General features: G+C 37.4%; 1 protein-coding gene across 1 annotated transcript in view; it reads left to right on the forward strand.

Annotated features, from left to right (window-relative positions):
- Positions 1-2,064: 2,064 nt before the first annotated feature.
- Positions 2,065-18,547, forward strand: part of neto1l (neuropilin (NRP) and tolloid (TLL)-like 1, like) — a gene marked incomplete at its 5' end in the record, with an annotated part of 116,621 nt that continues 100,138 nt past the window's right edge. Inside the window, 4 exons of the mRNA XM_081352588.1 lie at positions 2,065-2,092; positions 3,022-3,075; positions 3,162-3,296; positions 4,225-4,473. Of these exons, the coding sequence (XP_081208714.1) occupies positions 2,065-2,092; positions 3,022-3,075; positions 3,162-3,296; positions 4,225-4,473 (466 nt within the window). The remainder of the gene's footprint in view (positions 2,093-3,021; positions 3,076-3,161; positions 3,297-4,224; positions 4,474-18,547) is intronic.

Below are 18,547 nucleotides of genomic sequence, written 5' to 3' on the forward strand. Positions count from 1 at the left end.
AAGGGAGTGTATGTTTGTTGTAAATAAGGGTGTATTTTTTCTTTTGCACAATGCTGTGAACAAATTAGAATTGCAAAGAGCATATGCAGTAAAAATGTGAAACATACATATTCAGTGTCTTGTACTCAGTTACATCACTAAATACAGTAATGTGTAACTTTACTGTATTTTTCAAATGGCTGTGCAAATAGTATATAGTGCTGTCTTGAGCATTTTCAGGTAGTGTCACCAAGATCTGAATTTTTTTGCATTGGAAAACATTTACAGAGTAAACTGTCATAATGAAAACATGACAAAGCCATTTGACTATCTTGTTCATAAACAATGGTGTCAGGACTTTTCATCTTGATGACACTGACACTTTCATTGACATGAATACTTGCTTTTGAGGAATGAGCTATCCATTGTGAGCAAGTGACACGCTTTTGCAGGTTATCAACTAGGTTTTGCAGTTTGTACTAATTGTTTTGAGAACTGCATTATCTGTTGTGCAAATGTAAATAGTGATGTGAGAAATGCACCAAAGCGACTGAGAAAAACTGTATAAGTAAGGTAGGAATTGCCTTATAATTTATGAAGAATAATATATATATATCTGACAGTTTTCTATTGTAGTTAAATTGAAATATAAATTATACCAAAACTTGTTTTCAAAGAATAGATTTTTCTTACCTATTGTAAAATAGATTTATTGTTATGCTTTTTAAAAAACTTTTGGGTTCAGACAAATATAGATAGATAGATAGATAGATAGATAGATAGATAGATAGATAGATAGATAGATAGATAGATAGATAGATAGATAGATAGATAGATAGATAGATAGATAGATAGATAGATAGATAGATAGATAGATAGATAGATAGATATTCCACACACAATAGGCTATTACTCTACGAACCATTGTCACGTGAATAACAAACTCATGTAAACATAATTGCTTAACACTGCGCACAATTAATTAATTGGAGAGAAAGCAGCGCGAGTGATTCCACCATATTTACATCGCGTCAAGTTTATTGATGAATGAAGTTAACATTTTTAAAGCCAGATAAACAGAGTGATTTTTTTCCTGGAGGAAATTGACTGGCTCACACTACGAGCCACGTATAAACCCTCGAATGAATTTACAGTGTCTGCATGCTTCGCTACTTCACTCCAAATGTCCGCAGGCTGCAGATGCTCTTCGCCAATCCAGCACTGCAGGTGCAGTTAATACTGAAGATGCTGATAGTAGTTCTGGCTAGATGTTGTTTCTTTTCCTCATACAGGTTTTTTTCTGCCTATCCCTCTAAATTTTTGCTCTAGTGGTGCCGTGTGAGGTGTTGGAGTCATTGGATCCCGCAGTCTGACCGGCTTTGCGGTGCTTCTTTAAGAGAATCATTTACATTATCTTTAGTGGATAGCCTATGACGAACAGTTCCGTGTGCTGCCGCATCATGTTGACATAACTCTGTTGAAGAACTGAAAATAATGAATGGCCGGAGAGGAGCGATGATACGAATTAACTCTTTGATGTGAAGGGAAGCTGGAACGGGATTGTGTACTGCATTTAGGCTCCTGCCGAGGAAACACTGGAATGAGGCTCTATAAACACGTTTCTTGCCGCTGCGAGTTTGCTTGTTGAAGTTGGCTTTGCTCAACAATGGCAAAATGAATTGGAATGGATAGATACTCTGATAAATGTTCCTTAGAGATGGAAGGAAGATTTTCCAGCCTTTTATGAATCTTTTCGTGGTGACTCTGGAAAGGTGGAGCGATCAGGAAAAGCTAATGACGGACCTATTAATCCATCAAAAGCACCAGAGGGGTTTGGAAACGTTTGGATGGAAATGTTTACATCTTTTTCTGGTTTTATACGAAACTACTAATGCATAGTTGTGGATCTCTGCTGGAATCTCCATTGTCATTATTAATTTAGTGAAATGAATTCAGGGCTTTTGACAATATGCTGTGATTTTATTTTTATTTTGTATATTTTGGGGGAAATATCCATCTTTTCTTCTTAAAGTATTCCGATCTAAATGGAATTAGTTGAGAAAGCCCTTTGTGAAAGGAATAGACATGGTACATGGGAACAGGTTCCTTCACGGTGAGTCTAGCTGCCAGTTAACTTCACTCTTCCCTCTCTTTCATTTTACGCATGCGGTCTATTTGAATTTACCGGTGTGTCCTTTATTCCTTTAGGAACTTTGTGTGTGATTGTAAACTGATTAAAATCATTTCATGTGTTTAGAGTTAAATTAAGCGATACAACTGCATATGCACCATGACATTAGCCTATATCATATTTTCCCAGTTACATGTTGTTCCCTGCTGGGAAATCCAGCTTAAGATGGTAGTTGGTTTCTAGCAGGTTTAAGATGATCATTAGCTGGTGCAAGTTGGTTATTAGCTGGTTCTTGCTGGTGATTTGCTGGTCCATAAGCTGGTAAACCATTTTGGACCAGCATCTTTAAGTGGTCATACCAGCTTAAAGTTGTTAGGCTGGTTTTTACTTGGTTCTTATCATCTAGCTTGCCCAAGATGCTCATTAATGGTCTAAGCTAGTTGTTAGCTATAATTGAAGTTTGAAGAACATCTAGGAAAAAAACAAAGCGGCTACTCGCTGGAACATACTATGTTAAGGTGTACCTTTAATCAGTAGCTAGCCCGCTAACATATTCCAAAACAATTAGCTTAAGCTGAATTTTTTAAAAAATATTTTCCCAAATTTACAAGTTAATTAGTCTGGAAAATGAATGGAAAATAAAGACCTAAATAAATAAATGTAATTATTTATTTTGCGTTCATTTTGTATGTGTTAAACACTAATAGAAATAAGTGTAACTTTGAACTTTTTCAAGGTATAGACCAAATTCCTTAGGGATAAGGTTTCAGATCCCTGATTTTCAACCATTCCTTGAAGTATTTCTGTTTTGTGATTTAGTGCAGTAGGAACAACATCCTTCAGTACAGCTGTATGTTCATAATGAGTCCGTGTGATTCTATGCTGTTTTGATCTTAAATCTTTTGTCGCAGTTGTTGCAGGTCTTCTCATGCTTGGGTTGTCTGGGGCAACAAAGAAGGAAGCAGGTAATGATGTTTTGTCACAGAATACCCACCCACTTTCTATCTCCATGTTTCCTGGCAATCTCTGACATTTGACTGCTTTCTCTCAGTGAAAAACAATTCAGGAGTGCAGCCGGCAGGGCAGTGTGGAACCTGGGTGAAAGAACCAGAGGGAGGCCTCTTCACCTCACCCAATTACCCAAACAAATATCCCCCAGAGCGAGAATGCATCTACATCATTGAAGGTATATACAAAACTTGTTCAAATAATAAATGCAGCTCACAAGCAAATCTCTCATGTGACACTGGGATGGAGGGGGTTGTTTTAAACTGTTCAGGAGCGCAGTTGCACTCACAGTGAAGGATGCAGGAGCAATCAGTTGATTGTTAATCCCATGCAGCACCATGATACTAATAAACAGAACACTAGTGTTTCATTTGCATTTATAACAGAAGGATCTATAGATCAACAATCTCTCAATATCTGAAAGTCAGTTTGATTATCACAATTAGATTTCAGTAAAAAATTTCTTTCAGTCACATCTGTCGGACTGTATGCTGCAGTGCTGCTGCGAGCTGATAATCAAATTGAACTAAGAAGCTAGTAGCAATTGTCTTGCAATCTGATGGTTTATACATGATGATCTTTTACTGTCATAATAAAATTACAAATTTTATTAGATATTATTAGTAAAAACCACTGTTAAACCCATGTGGTCTTCAATCTTTAGTGCTAATTTCTTTCGATTAAGTGTGATGTTATTGTGCTTTTTCTACCAGTAGCAATAAATGCATGTAGTTGCAGTCCATATACCTTTGATCTCAGAATGTCCTTTGTATACTAATAATGGCAGACATACCCAATCCAATCTCACTGGAAAACGTAATTATTCAACAAGGTTGCTATTTCTTTTGAATTTGTATGTCATTCATACGTAAGTGAACGGTTTTTAGAAAGAATGCAAGCATGAAGGTCAACCCCTAAACATAACCTAACCATCAGAGGGGCATATTGTACAAAAAAAAGGTATGAATGAGATTATACAAAATTCATACGAATTAGCCACCAATCTGCCAAAACATGAAATTGTTATGTATTGCCATGACAGTATGTTTTACATATGACATCATGCATCATAAATTACAGGTGTCATTTCTTTTCACTCTTTGCAGCTCCCCCGAGACAATGCATTGATCTTTTCTTTGATGAAAAGTATTCAATAGAGCCTTCATGGGAATGTAAATTTGACCATATTGAAGTCCGGGACGGGCCCTTTGGCTTTTCTCCAATAATTGGACGCTACTGTGGGCAGCAGAACCCTCCATACATCAGATCGAGCAGCCGCTACCTATGGATAAAATTTGTTGCGGATGGTGAATTGGAAGCCATGGGATTTTCTGCAAGCTACAATTTCACAGCAGGTAGGCCTACGTTCTGTTTTATGCTCCTTTATGCAGTGTCAGTAATGTTTACGATTGTGAAAGACTTATTACACCAGTGAGTTTTTGGCATTCCTTGATGGTCTTTAAGAGTTCTGGAACCGGTTTTGAGTGAACTCAGTACCCTCGGGTTATTGTTATCCTCTGCATGTCGACTGAATTCCTGATGCAATCAGTAACTATACTCTTCAAAATCCAAGCCGCTGATTCATATAGCAATAATTGTGGGTCCATGTTGGTTCTGTCAATGATCCTAATCTGCAGTTGAGCTTATTAGTCATTCTATTGCAAAAAAGAACAGCATGTTCTAATTAATCTAAAACCATTTTAACTTGTTTACCTTGATCAGCTCTTAGTACCACAATGAATGCTGACAATCCTTCCCAGGACCTGCTTCAGATGCTCAAGATTGCCAATAAGATGCTTAGTGGTAACAACTACATCATTCCGCATTTAATTGATTTCACATCCCCTCAAAAGAATCCTTTGAAAATATGTAGCAGATTGCAAAATGGTTGATTTTTATCAGACTTAAAATTCACAGAATTAAAATTCACTGCTTTCTGATCATTTGCTTTGATTTAAAATTGAAGCTCTAAAGTAAGTCTGAATTGCATGTAACACTGTACCTGAGTTCAAGCGAGAGATGTTTGCGTAAATGGTGTGCAAATTGAACAGTGATAGATATTGTGTGGAGAATGCTAAATGCAATATTTGAATAAAGCTGCAACTAAAGTTGTAAATGCTGAAGAATTTCACAGAGCGGTCGAGCTTTAAGGGCCTTGCTGATGAATTACACAGCTGTACAAGAGAAAGTAGCACACAATTGAAGGCAGCACTGATTTAGAGTTGTATCTGAGAAATTAGTTTTGAGCTGAGAATTTTTCAATCCTATTGTGAGTCAAGAGGAAATTCTTTCACCAAGTTTGGAGAAACTGTTCAGCATGAATAGATTCAGACTCTCGCTTCGCAACTTGCCAGGGAAGAAACACAGCTTCCTCTAGTCTTGATAAGGAATATCAGTGGCATATAATTTACATAATTAAGGAGATAAAAGTCCCTGAATTCACTTCCCTTGATGTTCCCCCAAAAAAAGTGGAGAGCGCATCTGCTCTGCTGCAGCCAATGGTAACACATGCTAATGCAGAAGGTACAACAGATGAATGAAAAGCAGGGAATGAGGAAGGATAGAAATTGCATGTATTCATCTTCCTTGGTGTTTTTCACATTTTATCGCTATAGAAAGAAACATTACTGTATTTAGCTCAAAATGTACGCACAAAACGGCCACTCAATCAAAGATGTGCCAATCTGCAGTGTGAAAGAGGGGGAACTTAGTCTAGTGTATTTTCATCATACTGGGGCTCTGGCAACAAAACTTCTGAAATTCTCTGCATCAGACCTCATTAAGACTGCACATGCTTGATCTCCAGACTTTTCTCCTTACTGTAGTAGAGCTATGTGATCAACTTGAAATGAAATCAGTTTAAAAGTGTGATTTGAAACTGTGAATCATTGTTTAAAGTTGTCATGAAATCAAAATTGACCCTCTTTACTTTGTTTGAGCATATTACTAATCATGTGGTGAACAATTAATCCGTGCAAGTTAATACACAGAAGAAAAAAAAAGTTTGTTGTGGTAATCTTTAATTAAAATATAAAAATATGATTCCGCCCTAGAATGGCGTTCCTTCTCTGGTTATGTTAGTTATGGCTTGGATTGAAAACGCTTAACCCCACCCCTCCAACCGTCAGTCTGCTATGACCGAGGGATGGAGAGGAGGTGCCCTAAAGTAAAATACCGCCCTCTATTCAATGTTCTGTTTCACTTGGAAATATGTCACAACACTGAAGTAAAGTCGGTTGCAACTTCCGGTTCATGGGGACTTTTTTTAATTACTGGATAACCTAAATGTATTCATGTGGACAAAAACACTATACTAAACAAGACTAAATACTGTTCCTGGTATCATATATTATTCAGTGCAGAACCTTTAGTGTGACCATTGAAGTCCTGAGCTAATGATTTTATGAGTTGGTTCTTTTGAAAAAAAAAAAATACAGCACGACCAAGGATCACCAGTTCTGATGTGAATGATTTTAATGACTCTTATGAGCTGGTTAATAGATCAAAATAGTGAATGGGTTCCATAAAATGGATCCAAAACAAACTTTCTGATTCTCAAGAGGATGACACTTATGAGCCAATTTTTTTTAGTGAATCAAAAAAATAAAAGGTTGATCAATGTATTCTGACTGATTTGACTCACTTGCTCAACAGCAAAACATTCATTTTGACTCCATGAACCAAGAACTAATACTATGCTATGTTGTTCTTAAAGGGGATAGATGAAAATTCAGTCGTTAAATATTTACTCACCCTGGTGTTGGTTTAATGCCATATTTTCCTTTATTGTTCAGACCACAAAAGGAGACATTTAAAAAAACAAGTCCTGCTCATGCTCATCCATATAATGGCAGTGAATAGGAATCAGATTCAAGCTTTAAAGAAAAGTTGCAGAATATCACATACTGACACACAAGCGCACCATTTCGAGAAATCAATAGTAATAAAACATGTCACGAAACATGGCTCCTAAAAACATTATGCACATGCTTGCTTCTTTGATGTAAAGATCTCTGTTTTGTTACAGTTGTCGCAACAGCAAAGCGAATTCTTGCAGTCAACTGTCATTTCAACGGTCATCTAACCAGAGTTTTGTGCACTGTTTTGATTAATCTTAATTTCTGTAAATGGTGTGCTTGTGTGCTTGTCTTGGGAGAACTGGAGTGAACTGCTGCGCTAATACGGTCTCATGAACACACAGTCATGAGCCGTGCACAGCTGACCAAAGGTTAAGAGTTTCCCTAAATAATAATATATATATTTTTTAGTTTGTTTTGTTTTTTACCAAACCCATACACTCAGAATACTTGAAAATACAGTTAGATGGAATCATTCTGATCCGTTTGCATCTTTTTCTTCAAAGCTTGAAGCTAGCCCTTATTCACTGCCATTTTATGGATGATTGTGAGCAGGATTTTTTTATCCTTTTGTGGTCTGTAAAAGAAAGCATTTGAACAACACCAGGGTGAGTAAATAATGACTCAATTTTTATTTTTGGGTAAACTATCCCATTAAAGGGATAGTTCACCAAAAAATGAAAATTAGCCCATGATTTACTTACCCTGAAGCCATCCCAGGTGTATATGACATTCTTCTTTCAGACAAATACAATCAGAGTTATATTAAAAAAATGTCCTGGCTCGTCCAAGCTTGATAATGGGAGTGAATGGCTGTATGGAAGTCCATTAAAGCGCACCTGTGTGCTATTCACTTTCACACAGTTGCTAAAATATGTTACTTTGCACACTCTTCATATCACAGTCCTGCAAAGAGGACAGAAAATTCACTCATTTGCTGTCCTACGGCAAAACATGAGAGCAGTTGCATTTTAGACCAAACATATAATGGTGAGTGAGTGCGACCTGGACGCATCAGTGAATGGTGAGATATTTTGCTAAATAAAATGATCCTGCCAGATTCAGAAGAATTGCTTGATACAGTAACTTGATTATGTTTTGTTCTGTCTGTTTCATCTCAGTGAGCTTTTATGAGAGTTTACGCATGCGCTATATGGTGAATTTAGCGTTTTCCGACGTTTCAGTGCGGATGACAAACTGATGAAAACGCTTGGAAACTCTAGTGTGGGCGGAGAGCGTTTTAAAACGAAAACTCTGTTTTCATATCTATCTTGATTAATGTAGACATAGCATAGGATTAATGTTTCCAATTCTAAGAATTCACCAATTCAATTTGAATAATTGCAAACCTAAATTTCGCACGATTTCCATCCCTAATAAAAAATTGGTTATACTCGGACTGAAAGCAATTAATTCCAAATTGTCACTCTAAAATAATAAGGAAAAATGATTCGTTAGAAGGTATGGGAATGCATGTAAATCTTGAACCTGGGCAACAAGCATCCAGTTGTAGGTTAAGATATTTGAACATCACATGGCTTTAATGCTTGAGTTTCCCAATTTGGTTATAAATTAATTAAAGGTGTTTTCACTCAAGGTTAGTTTCATCTGAAATTGCAGATGCATGGCATAATCCATTGCTGGATGATTTCCAAAGTAGTGATTTAAATAGTAGAATGATGTGCACACTGTGTGTAATTACTTCCTGATATCGTGTGAAAATAAAAATGGTTGTGTGCAGTCACTCACAGCATTCAGATGCAATTATTATGCAGACAGTGTATGAGTTCATTCCAGTTGTCAGATCTTGCTGTCTGTAGACAGACTGTGCATTGTGATGTCACTTCCTCTCATAACCCGACTATACAACTAACTGGATTAAGCAGTACATGCAGGACACTTTGTGGTTGTTGTAATTTGTCTCTTACCTTCCCTTTGTCCACCTGTCCTTCTCTCCGTCTCTTCTTCTCACTATCTAGAAAACTCACACGCTCATTCTCCTGAGTCTCACTTCCTTGTCTCCTGGGCTTGGCTGACCTTATTACCCCTCCTCTTTTCTAAGAGATAAAGCTGTGTTACCAGACAAGATCTGGCTGTGTTAAATAACAGGGAAAGCTGCTTCCCTCATGTGTCTTTCCCCAGGCCACTGGCTGTTTGAAGCCTTTGTCCCTGCTGTAAACAGACGCAGCAGTAATAAGAAAAGCAAGATTGACTAAAAAGCATTTCAGGGACCGCTTTTTTGATCCAGTGGCCATTTAATAACCTTGTTTGGGAAAGCCTCATGTGGCCTTTTCCTCTTTTCATTTTCAATAGCTTTGTCGAATACAAGGAAAGTGGAAGTTGAATGCAGGAGCTGAGAGCGGTCCCTTAGATCCAAATGTCGAAACACAGTCAGGACCAATTAGGGAATATAGCTCTGTGCCTTCTGATGTTTCATGTTGTATGTTTTTTGCTGTCACATAATAAGGTGAACTGCCAGGTAAAATTTTGTTAATCGAAATAGCTGAAATAAAATAGAATATAAATATTAGATTCGAAAAATTTAATCTTAAATGAAAATGAGAAATGTTACCTCAGCAAATAGCCTAACTGAAATAAAATAAGTTGAAGTCATAAAAGTACTAAAACTAAAATAAATGAAAGCTAAATATATATATATATCTTCATAAAATATATATCTTCAAAAAATCTTCTTTCGTTTGGGTGTGGGAGACTAGTCAACTAAATTATGCTGCTAGTCGACATTGGACCTACTTGTCCTGCAATGCCTATAGATTCAGTTCATTTTAATAAATGTGTCTATATTGGTTAACATTGATTAAGTGATGCTTAAGTTTAATGTACAATGATCATAATGCAAGGCAAGTGCATTGCATATATAAATACATTTGGCATATTTTTCAGTGACATTCAGTATGAGATTTGACTGTTTGATTCATAGATCAAGTAGGCTATTTCGAATGAATGGCATATACAGATTTCTTGACTGTCCTTTGGGGATTTCTTGAACTAGTCAGTTACAAATTTCTGTTCAAAAATTAATGAAATTAGCAATGGTGTACATATCTGGAACAGCACAAAGATGAGTAAATGACAGAAGTTTTGGTTGAACTATACCTTTAAATGGGTAATTTATATGGGTTTATGAACATAACAAGTTGGTTTATAATACCTGGACAAAGCCTTAGGTTTGGAATGGAAGGGGTGCGACACCAGAAAGCTGTTTTTGTGTAGGGCTTTATTCAAATTGAATGTAAACATTGTTTACTAAACAACCCTTTTCCAAGAGATTGATGGGGATTTGGCCTTCTGCAGATATGCATTATCAGTGCATAAAATCCAGGATTTGACACAAATTATGATTGCAGATCCCGGTCATCATTATCGCCTCTGCTCTAATAAGACCCGATTGCCCTGCTGCTGTTGCGGCTTGAATTTCACTGCACTGAGGCGTTGCATGAGCCCTGAAGTCATAAACAGCTCATTTTAACTTCCAAAGCACAACTGCTGACAGATATACGGCCAAATACAAGACCAGTAATTAACGGGTCTCACAAACGTCACAGCACATGCTATATAGCTATATAGCACAGATATAGCTGCTGGAATACATGCATGACATTTTTTTTTTAATCTGTATTTATTTATTTTCTTTTCACTAAAGTTGGCATGTTGCAATATACATTTAGAAGTGTGTAGGCTATTCAACAGTGTATAGTGGTGGTGGTCAGCTACTTTTCCTGCAGGTTATATTGATACTGATAAACCAGTAGGTGGTGACAAGTGACTGTCTTTATATTATAAAATAATCACGTAATCATTGATTCAAATGATTTGTTCAAACCACTGATTCTGTTACATCTGTCAGCTGCAGGTGCCATCATGTAACTGATGGCAGCCTAGTCCCTCACTGTTTCCATAGACTCTGTTATTCCCGGACTTCATTTCCCAGAACCCACTGCTCATTATTAGTTTATTTGTTTTAGCTGTGTCTTGTTTCATTTGATCATCACCCTGTCTATTTAAATGCCTTTTGCCTTCATTCAGTATGAAGTCTTGTTTGTTTTGGTTCACATTGTCTGTCAGCAATTTGAGCAGTTCCTGGTTTCTTTATATTTTCCTGAGTTTTGGATTTCTTGTTCCTGTCTGCCTCAGTGGATTATTTTTTTGTTCGGTTTTACATCATTACAGTCATTACATGTGCTTGACCCTCTGCCTGGTATGGACTATGACCTTGGATTATATGTTAAAGGCACACTATGCAGTTTCCGTTTTTCTCAAACAGCGACCTCTAGAGTCGCTGTGGAGTACTTGTATTTAACGTTACTGTCGTAAAAACCACCCACACAGAGCCGTCTGTGAACTCTTCTGACTGCGCTTTCTTTGTCGACTCTGCCATGATTCATGTATGAAATGCGTGCTAGTGTCTTCCATAGAGGCTGCTTCATATGCTGTTGATGTATGTGACGTCTTGCCGTAAAGCAAGTTGTGATTCTCGCGAGATTTGTCAGGGCGCCACCTCTCAAACTTGCATTGCTGCATTTGCATTGTTTTGCCAGCGGCGTGATTCGCCCTACTATGAGTTTGTTTACCATTGAAATGATTTTGAAGCTGTTATATTAAGGTACAAATCTTGCATAGTGTGCCTTTAATAAACTGCGTTTGGATTCTCACTCTCTCTGCTGAATGCTGTACCACAACCAAATCATTACAGATTCATTCAGGAATAAAGCAAGCATGAGTATTTATTTGTGGGTCATTGATTCATTCACTCAGCCAAATGGTTCAAAACACAGATTCATTCAGAAAATATAAACAATACTGTTGTCTGTTGCTCTGAGATGCTGCAATGTGATCATTTGGAATTGTTTTCGTTGACAGAGCAAAAATAGACTGGTATCATGTGCCTAAAATAAAGTAAGTTACTCAATAGCCGCTTTCCGACCGGAGGAACCTTTTCACAGTTCCTAGAACTATTGGCTATAGTACCCGGATGTCGGCGTGTTCGCACCGCAGGAACTAGGAACGATTTTAGTTCTAGGAACTCCATTTGTAGGAACTAATTTAGGTCCTACTTCAGAGTAGGGTCTAAACCAGCACTATAGGAACTATCCGTGACGTTAGTGTACGCTGATTGGCCGAACGCACGCGGAACACCAGCACCCGCCATCTTTAAAACAGCTAGAATGTAAACACACAGATTATAGCCTATATATTTACTCCAGAAACTAACTATACAAACATGGAAAACAGTGATAGATGGGTCTCTAAACCTTAAATGCTGAAGAGAAAATCCAACGCAACTTTGAGGGGACCAAGCCAAACATGATTATGTTTATCTGCCCAGCTAGCAACACTGGACATCAACCACACGGCATAGGCTAATAACCTTTTTTCATATACTGTTTACTTTCTATAACAGTTCTATCTAATAAGATATTAAACAGTACTGTTAGACAGATTGCTAACTAATAAACACAGAGAATGCGAGCATTGTTTGCTCTGGCGTTCTCAGCGCCGCCAAAATAAATGTCCGTCGCGCCGTCAAAATAAAAGTCACCGTGCTTGCGTCACTCCCTTACCCCTCCTACCAGTTCCTATGGCCACTTGGCCTGTGCGAACGCAAACAGCAAAACCGAGTTTGGGGGAGAGTAGTTCTTAGAACTGTTTAGAAGTGGACAGTTCCTAGAACTAAGTTCATAGAACTACTTGGTCGGAAAGCGGCTAATATGTGACCCTGGACCACAAAACCAGTCTTATGGGTAATTTATTTATTTTTTTATATATTGAGATGTATACATCATCTGAAAGCTGACTACATAATCTTTCCATTGATATATGGTTTGTTAGGATAGGACCATATTTGGCCGAGATACAGCTATTTGAAAATCTGGAATCTAAGGGTACAGAAAAATCGAAATATTGAGAAAATTTCCTTTAAAGTTGTCCATTTCTATTGGCGATAGTGCTGCATCTATTCACAAAAATAAATGTTTTATATATTTAAGGTGGGAAATTTACAAAATATCTTCATGGAACATGATCTTTACTTAATATCCTAATGATTTTTGGCACAAAAGAAATGTACAATGTTTTGTTGGCTATTGCTACAAATATACCCGTGCAACATAAGACTGGTTTTGTGATCCAAGGTCACATATTAACTTTTTGTTTATTGAACTGTGTATAAAAGGAATATCACACTCGCAGCCACGCTGTTGGTTTGATTTCAGTTTGTTGACATATTACACTGAACTTTTAACAAGAATCAGATAAAAATAAATGTCTGTGTCTTTCTGTCTGTATTTGAATCGCTCATATGGTTGCATTTGCTATGCTGTGCATGTTGTTGTATACTCACTCAAATATGATTTGCATTCACTGCACTCATAACTGCATACTTCTTGGTAATAACAAATAATATTCAACTCTCTTTGCACACGTAGAGGATGTAGAAAAACCAGAAATAACTAATCCCAAGTCCAATAATTCTGATTAGGGCGTGATATAGTGGAGATATTAAATCTTCTAATTTGTGGACTCGAAATCGTATCGAATTTAAATCATTCTAACGACATCTGAGATTAGAAAAGGGAGCTGGATATATGACTCCTCTGTGCACAAGGACTATATTATTGAGGCGTGATGGATTCAAACCGAAAAATTGAAAATTGAACTCAGGGAATGAATTTGGGGACATTCAGGTGGCCACATTTCACCATCTACTTTATTTTATCAGGCCCGATAAAGTGTGGGGATGGAGAACTCCTCTATGCAATCGACATTTCAGGCTCTGGAAGGTTGAATAGATTTACTAAAGTCCTTGACATAGCAAAATTCCATCTCGAGGCACAATAATCAGTCATTATTATTTCAGGATGGTTCACATCCTCCCCTCTATTAAAGTTGAGTGTAAGTAATGGTAATTAGCCGAGAGACTTAACAAATGAAGGCAGAGTAACAAATTAATGTAGATTCTGCATTACTGGTAGTAGCTGGAGGAAGGTAAACAAAGTATCAGTTCTAATTTTGATTGCACAACTTTTATAGCATGCCTCTTTTGCTCGAGTCAAAGGACAATTTAATGTAAATTCTCAATAATGTCCCAGAATTGCAGAAAATGCACACGAGTCAAATGCTTTTCCCCCATTGCGTGGGACATGTGAATCGTGCAATTTAAAATGGCAGCATTTATTACCCATTAGGTTGTCTTGGAAGCTTGGGGTGGAAAATTGCATGCTTTGTGTTTTGCTTCAGATGTTACAACGAGGAGAAAACTGAAAGAGGCACACGTAATGCTGCTCCCTTCATAAAATGGATTCTGTTCTGGGTGGTTGAGTATAAGGAATAAAAAACATGGGTTTCCGCTGTGAAAGAACCTAAAGTCAGCACAGCATAAATTTCATTTGAGGAGTGCAAACACAGTGAAGAATCTGAATGAGAAAATCTTGTATATGAAATCATGTATCTTTGAAAACATCACCCTGACCAATAGAAAGCACTTTGGCTGTGCTTTGATGATCTTGGCCTGCTCATGTGTGCATTTTAATATCTATACATTTATTATAAAATACTTGGATACTGCTTTTATATGATGAGTATGTTTTTAAGTTCAGAATTAAAATTAATTTGAATATTTTGGGTGGTCATATAGTCTAAAATATCAGGGTGTTCTAATATCAGTATCACTAATATCACTAAAACAATTGTTCTAATATCATAATGAAGAAAAAAATTATTAAAATAAAGTTATTGAAGTGATTTAAGTCTCAGGTAATTAAGTCTCAATAAATATTGCATAAATATCACATAGATTGAACTTTTTATGGCAAGGTGAGGTTAGTTCAGGTCGAAAAAACCTGTGGCAAGACTCCCCAAAAATGGAAATATAATAATTAATAATACTTAATAATTCATGAAATGTTTTAAAATTACTTTTGTAACTATAAAGTTATGTCACGAACTCTAGTTGGCGCTGATAGGTCCTTAACTCAATCGTCTTTCAATCACATAATTCTCTATAGGGCACAGCCGATTGGTTCCTGCTGTATCAGTAGCCAATGAGCTCACTGTTCAGCCTTTAAAACCTTGGTCAGCACTTTCAGAAACCCTCCAACTTCCCCAACTCCACCTGATCTGCAATGGGTAATTAATGTACACTATACTGTCTTACTTTCTCACAGCAGTGTGTCGTGTACGTATTGGCTGTAGCAAGCCCCGTACAACAGCAGCGTAGCAGATCTATCCTGCTAAGAACAAACATATCAACATTGTCATATGTTGCCATGCCAAACACTGTGACACTGAAGGCCCTATTTTAACAATCTAAGCGCATGGTCTAAAGTGCAGGGCGCAAGTTCACTTAGGGCGTGTCCGAATCCACTTTTGCTAGTTTAACGACGGGAAAAATGGTCGGCACGCCCGGCACATGGTCTAAAAGGGTTGTCCCTATTCGCTTAATGAGTAATGGGTGTGTTTTGGGCGTAACGTGCAATAAAACAATCAGAGTCTCATCTCCCATTCCCTTTAAAAGCCAGCTTGCTCCATGGCGGATTGCTATTTACATGGCGGAATTTGCAAGCGGAAAGACTGAACGCTTCTCCAGAGAGGAAACGGATCTGCTCGTGCGCAAGGTTAAAGCGCGCAAGCAGACCATCTATGGGACAAACCGGATATCACCATATCTTTATGTACACAATATTAATCTTTTACATTGTAATCCTTTTATTTTTAATATTTGGCATGTTTGTGTTCTGCTGCACATCCCTGTGTGTGTGTAATAAGCAGAGTGTATGCGCTTTGTGCACCCACCTAATAGGCGCATATTACTAATGCACCCTTTAAATAAAAAAAAAATAATAATAATACGACTTTAGACCAGGTTTCAGTTGGTCAATGGCGCAGTCTATTTTAGTTGCCTCAAAATAGCAACGCTCCAACAATGCGCCTGAACAGTCAGAACAGTATGCCCATGGGCGAACAGATGGGCGCAAATGCTATTAAAACAACGCATAACTGCGTCAGGCTGAAACTAGCAAAAATCCTTTACTTCGTCAATTCATGAGCCAATAAAATGAGTCTCTCTCTCTCTCTCTCTCTCTCTCTCTCTCTCTCTCTCTCTCTCTCTCTCTCTCTCTCTCTCTCTCTCTCTCTCTCTCTCTCTCTCTCTCTCTCTCTCTCTCTCTCTCTCTCTCTCTCTCTCTCTCTCTCTCTCTCTCTCTCTCTCTGTCTCTAGCTCCTCCTGTCACTCACTCTCTCACCATCTGACTGCAAGCACAGTTAGTCCACATATTGATTTTGGGGGTAATTGGCTTTGGTAGAGAGAGAGAGAGGGAGAAAAAAAAACAGGTCAGGAAAGGGAGATAAAAATGTTGGCGGCTAAATAACGTTGTACTATTGGTTTATTTGAGTTTTGGTTGGTGGCTGCGATAAACACAGTAGATCTCCCTTAAGTGAAAGGTAGAGTTCGATAAGCCTGTGCACATTCTGTGCTTGCAAACGAGGCCAGTGCTTCTGGAGCGACCTCTGTACTGCAGCTAGTGTGTAATGTAACACAGTCCATTGAGCTCTACTACAGAGCACAAACACATTATTTCCACATTAGCCTATATTATGTTATGTTTAAAAATCCACATTGAACATAAAACCTGACAAAATTGCTGTTATTCATGATACAATTTATGAAGACAAGCATTTTCTAAATTGCAAAAAAAAGTACTGCTCTTTAAAACCAATTCAATGCTTCATTAACCAGTCTAGAATGCACCTGGCTCCCCGTTACTGAAACGATGCAAACAGCCAAATTAGTCTGGAGGAGACAAACAACAAGAGCAGGAGCCCCGCGTTCTTTTCCACCTTGTCCGTGTGCGCTTGTGCCAAACAGCTCAGTCTGATAGCATTACTTTAGCAAATTAGATCTGCTCCAGGCATCTCCACATTCGACTGTGTGGCATATTTGGATATTTCATGACAGGACAGAATGAGGATTTTGGATAGCCCCAAGATAAACAAGAAAAAACAGTTTTCTTTCCTATGTTGACATATTTCATACAGGAAGTTGAGATGGGGGATTTTAAAGGCTTGTTCCTTTGATAGTCACCATGAAATAAAAATTGACAGTTCTTATTTTTTATGGAATATTGCTGTTTTGTTATAAATGATTTATCTGTGTATACTGTACATGTTGTGCCCTCTTAATTTTGTATCAAAATAACTTCCCCTCCCTGTTGCAATGACATCTCTTCCCTGATGATGTGTTTACTGGCGTGAAGACGGGACAACCTGTCACTCACATGAGATCACAGTAATAGCAATCCACAACCATCCCACCATCCAATCAATTCCCAGTGGACAAAACCAAGACCCGTCCTACATTTTCTTTCTCATTCAAAAAGCCGGTTTACTCAAATATACATCACAAAAGGGGAAAAGACCATCACAACTTCCATTTCCAGACTTAATAATAAATAAATAATACAAAAATAAAATGTGATATTATCAGCATTTGATTGGACTAAGATTTTACAAGTACACAAGTACAGGATGACATCATTAATCGGTCTGTTTTCTCAGAAGAGGAAGATTGAAATGAATATATAGTTTTCTCAACTTTTAGGAGTACAGTAGTATATATCTATATTATATATAATAATAAAGTAAAAAAAAAAAAAGTGACTGATCAAACACTCAATTATTTGTTACATTGAATTAATAATCTCATAGACAAATAATCAAGATACAACTGGTTTTACAACCCAAAGGAATTTAGAGAGAGTTCACTTTCACCTCATTCCTATTGAAATGTAAATGTATCAAAATGATCCTCGTTTAACGCTCTTCCCATAGGTGTATATCACCTCCTCATAATGTACATTATATGATTGTTGTTAACTCTGTCCCCGCCAACATTTTTGATCATTTTCACAAAAGTTTAATGGCCAATAAGCTTTTTTTTAGCAAAAAGCTGAGAAAATCATGTTTTTGTCAAAGATTACTTCTGGATGGGATTCAGATCAATGATTAAAACATAGATGGGGTAGATCCAGTCCCTCCAGGATTTCACGATTTTTTTGTGTGATTTTTGCGATCAAAATGACTGATTTTGTGGTGGTAATTTCCAGAAGTTTGTGAAAAAAATTGCGTTTTTTATATTTTATAATTAGGACATCACATTTACCATAATAGTATTATGTCAGATGCACAATAGTCATACATGACACAAATCACAAACAAAATGCATAAAGCTTGTTTATTTTGGTCTAATCAAATTCTCATCCAATGAACTTTTAAAACAACCAATGGGCAATTTTTCTACCTGACCTATGTAAATATTAACAGCAGGTGTAGTAATTTATATTGTAGAACTGTGTGTAAATCCTGAGTTGAGGGGTCCTGTGCTGCAGAAGGCAACCAGTTACTTATAGTGCGGCATTTTGCATGGCGTCCCCACTGCGTATAGCTTCGCAATACGAAGTGACTGTTCGAAAGGGAACTAGTCGGTTACTATCGTAACCTCAGTATCGTAACCTCGTAACCCACGCTATAGTAACCTGGCAAGTTGTCGCTTCAGTCG

Source organism: Scardinius erythrophthalmus (assembly GCF_964197995.2).
Source record: "Scardinius erythrophthalmus genome assembly, chromosome: 22".
NCBI classification, from domain to species: domain Eukaryota; kingdom Metazoa; phylum Chordata; class Actinopteri; order Cypriniformes; family Leuciscidae; genus Scardinius; species Scardinius erythrophthalmus.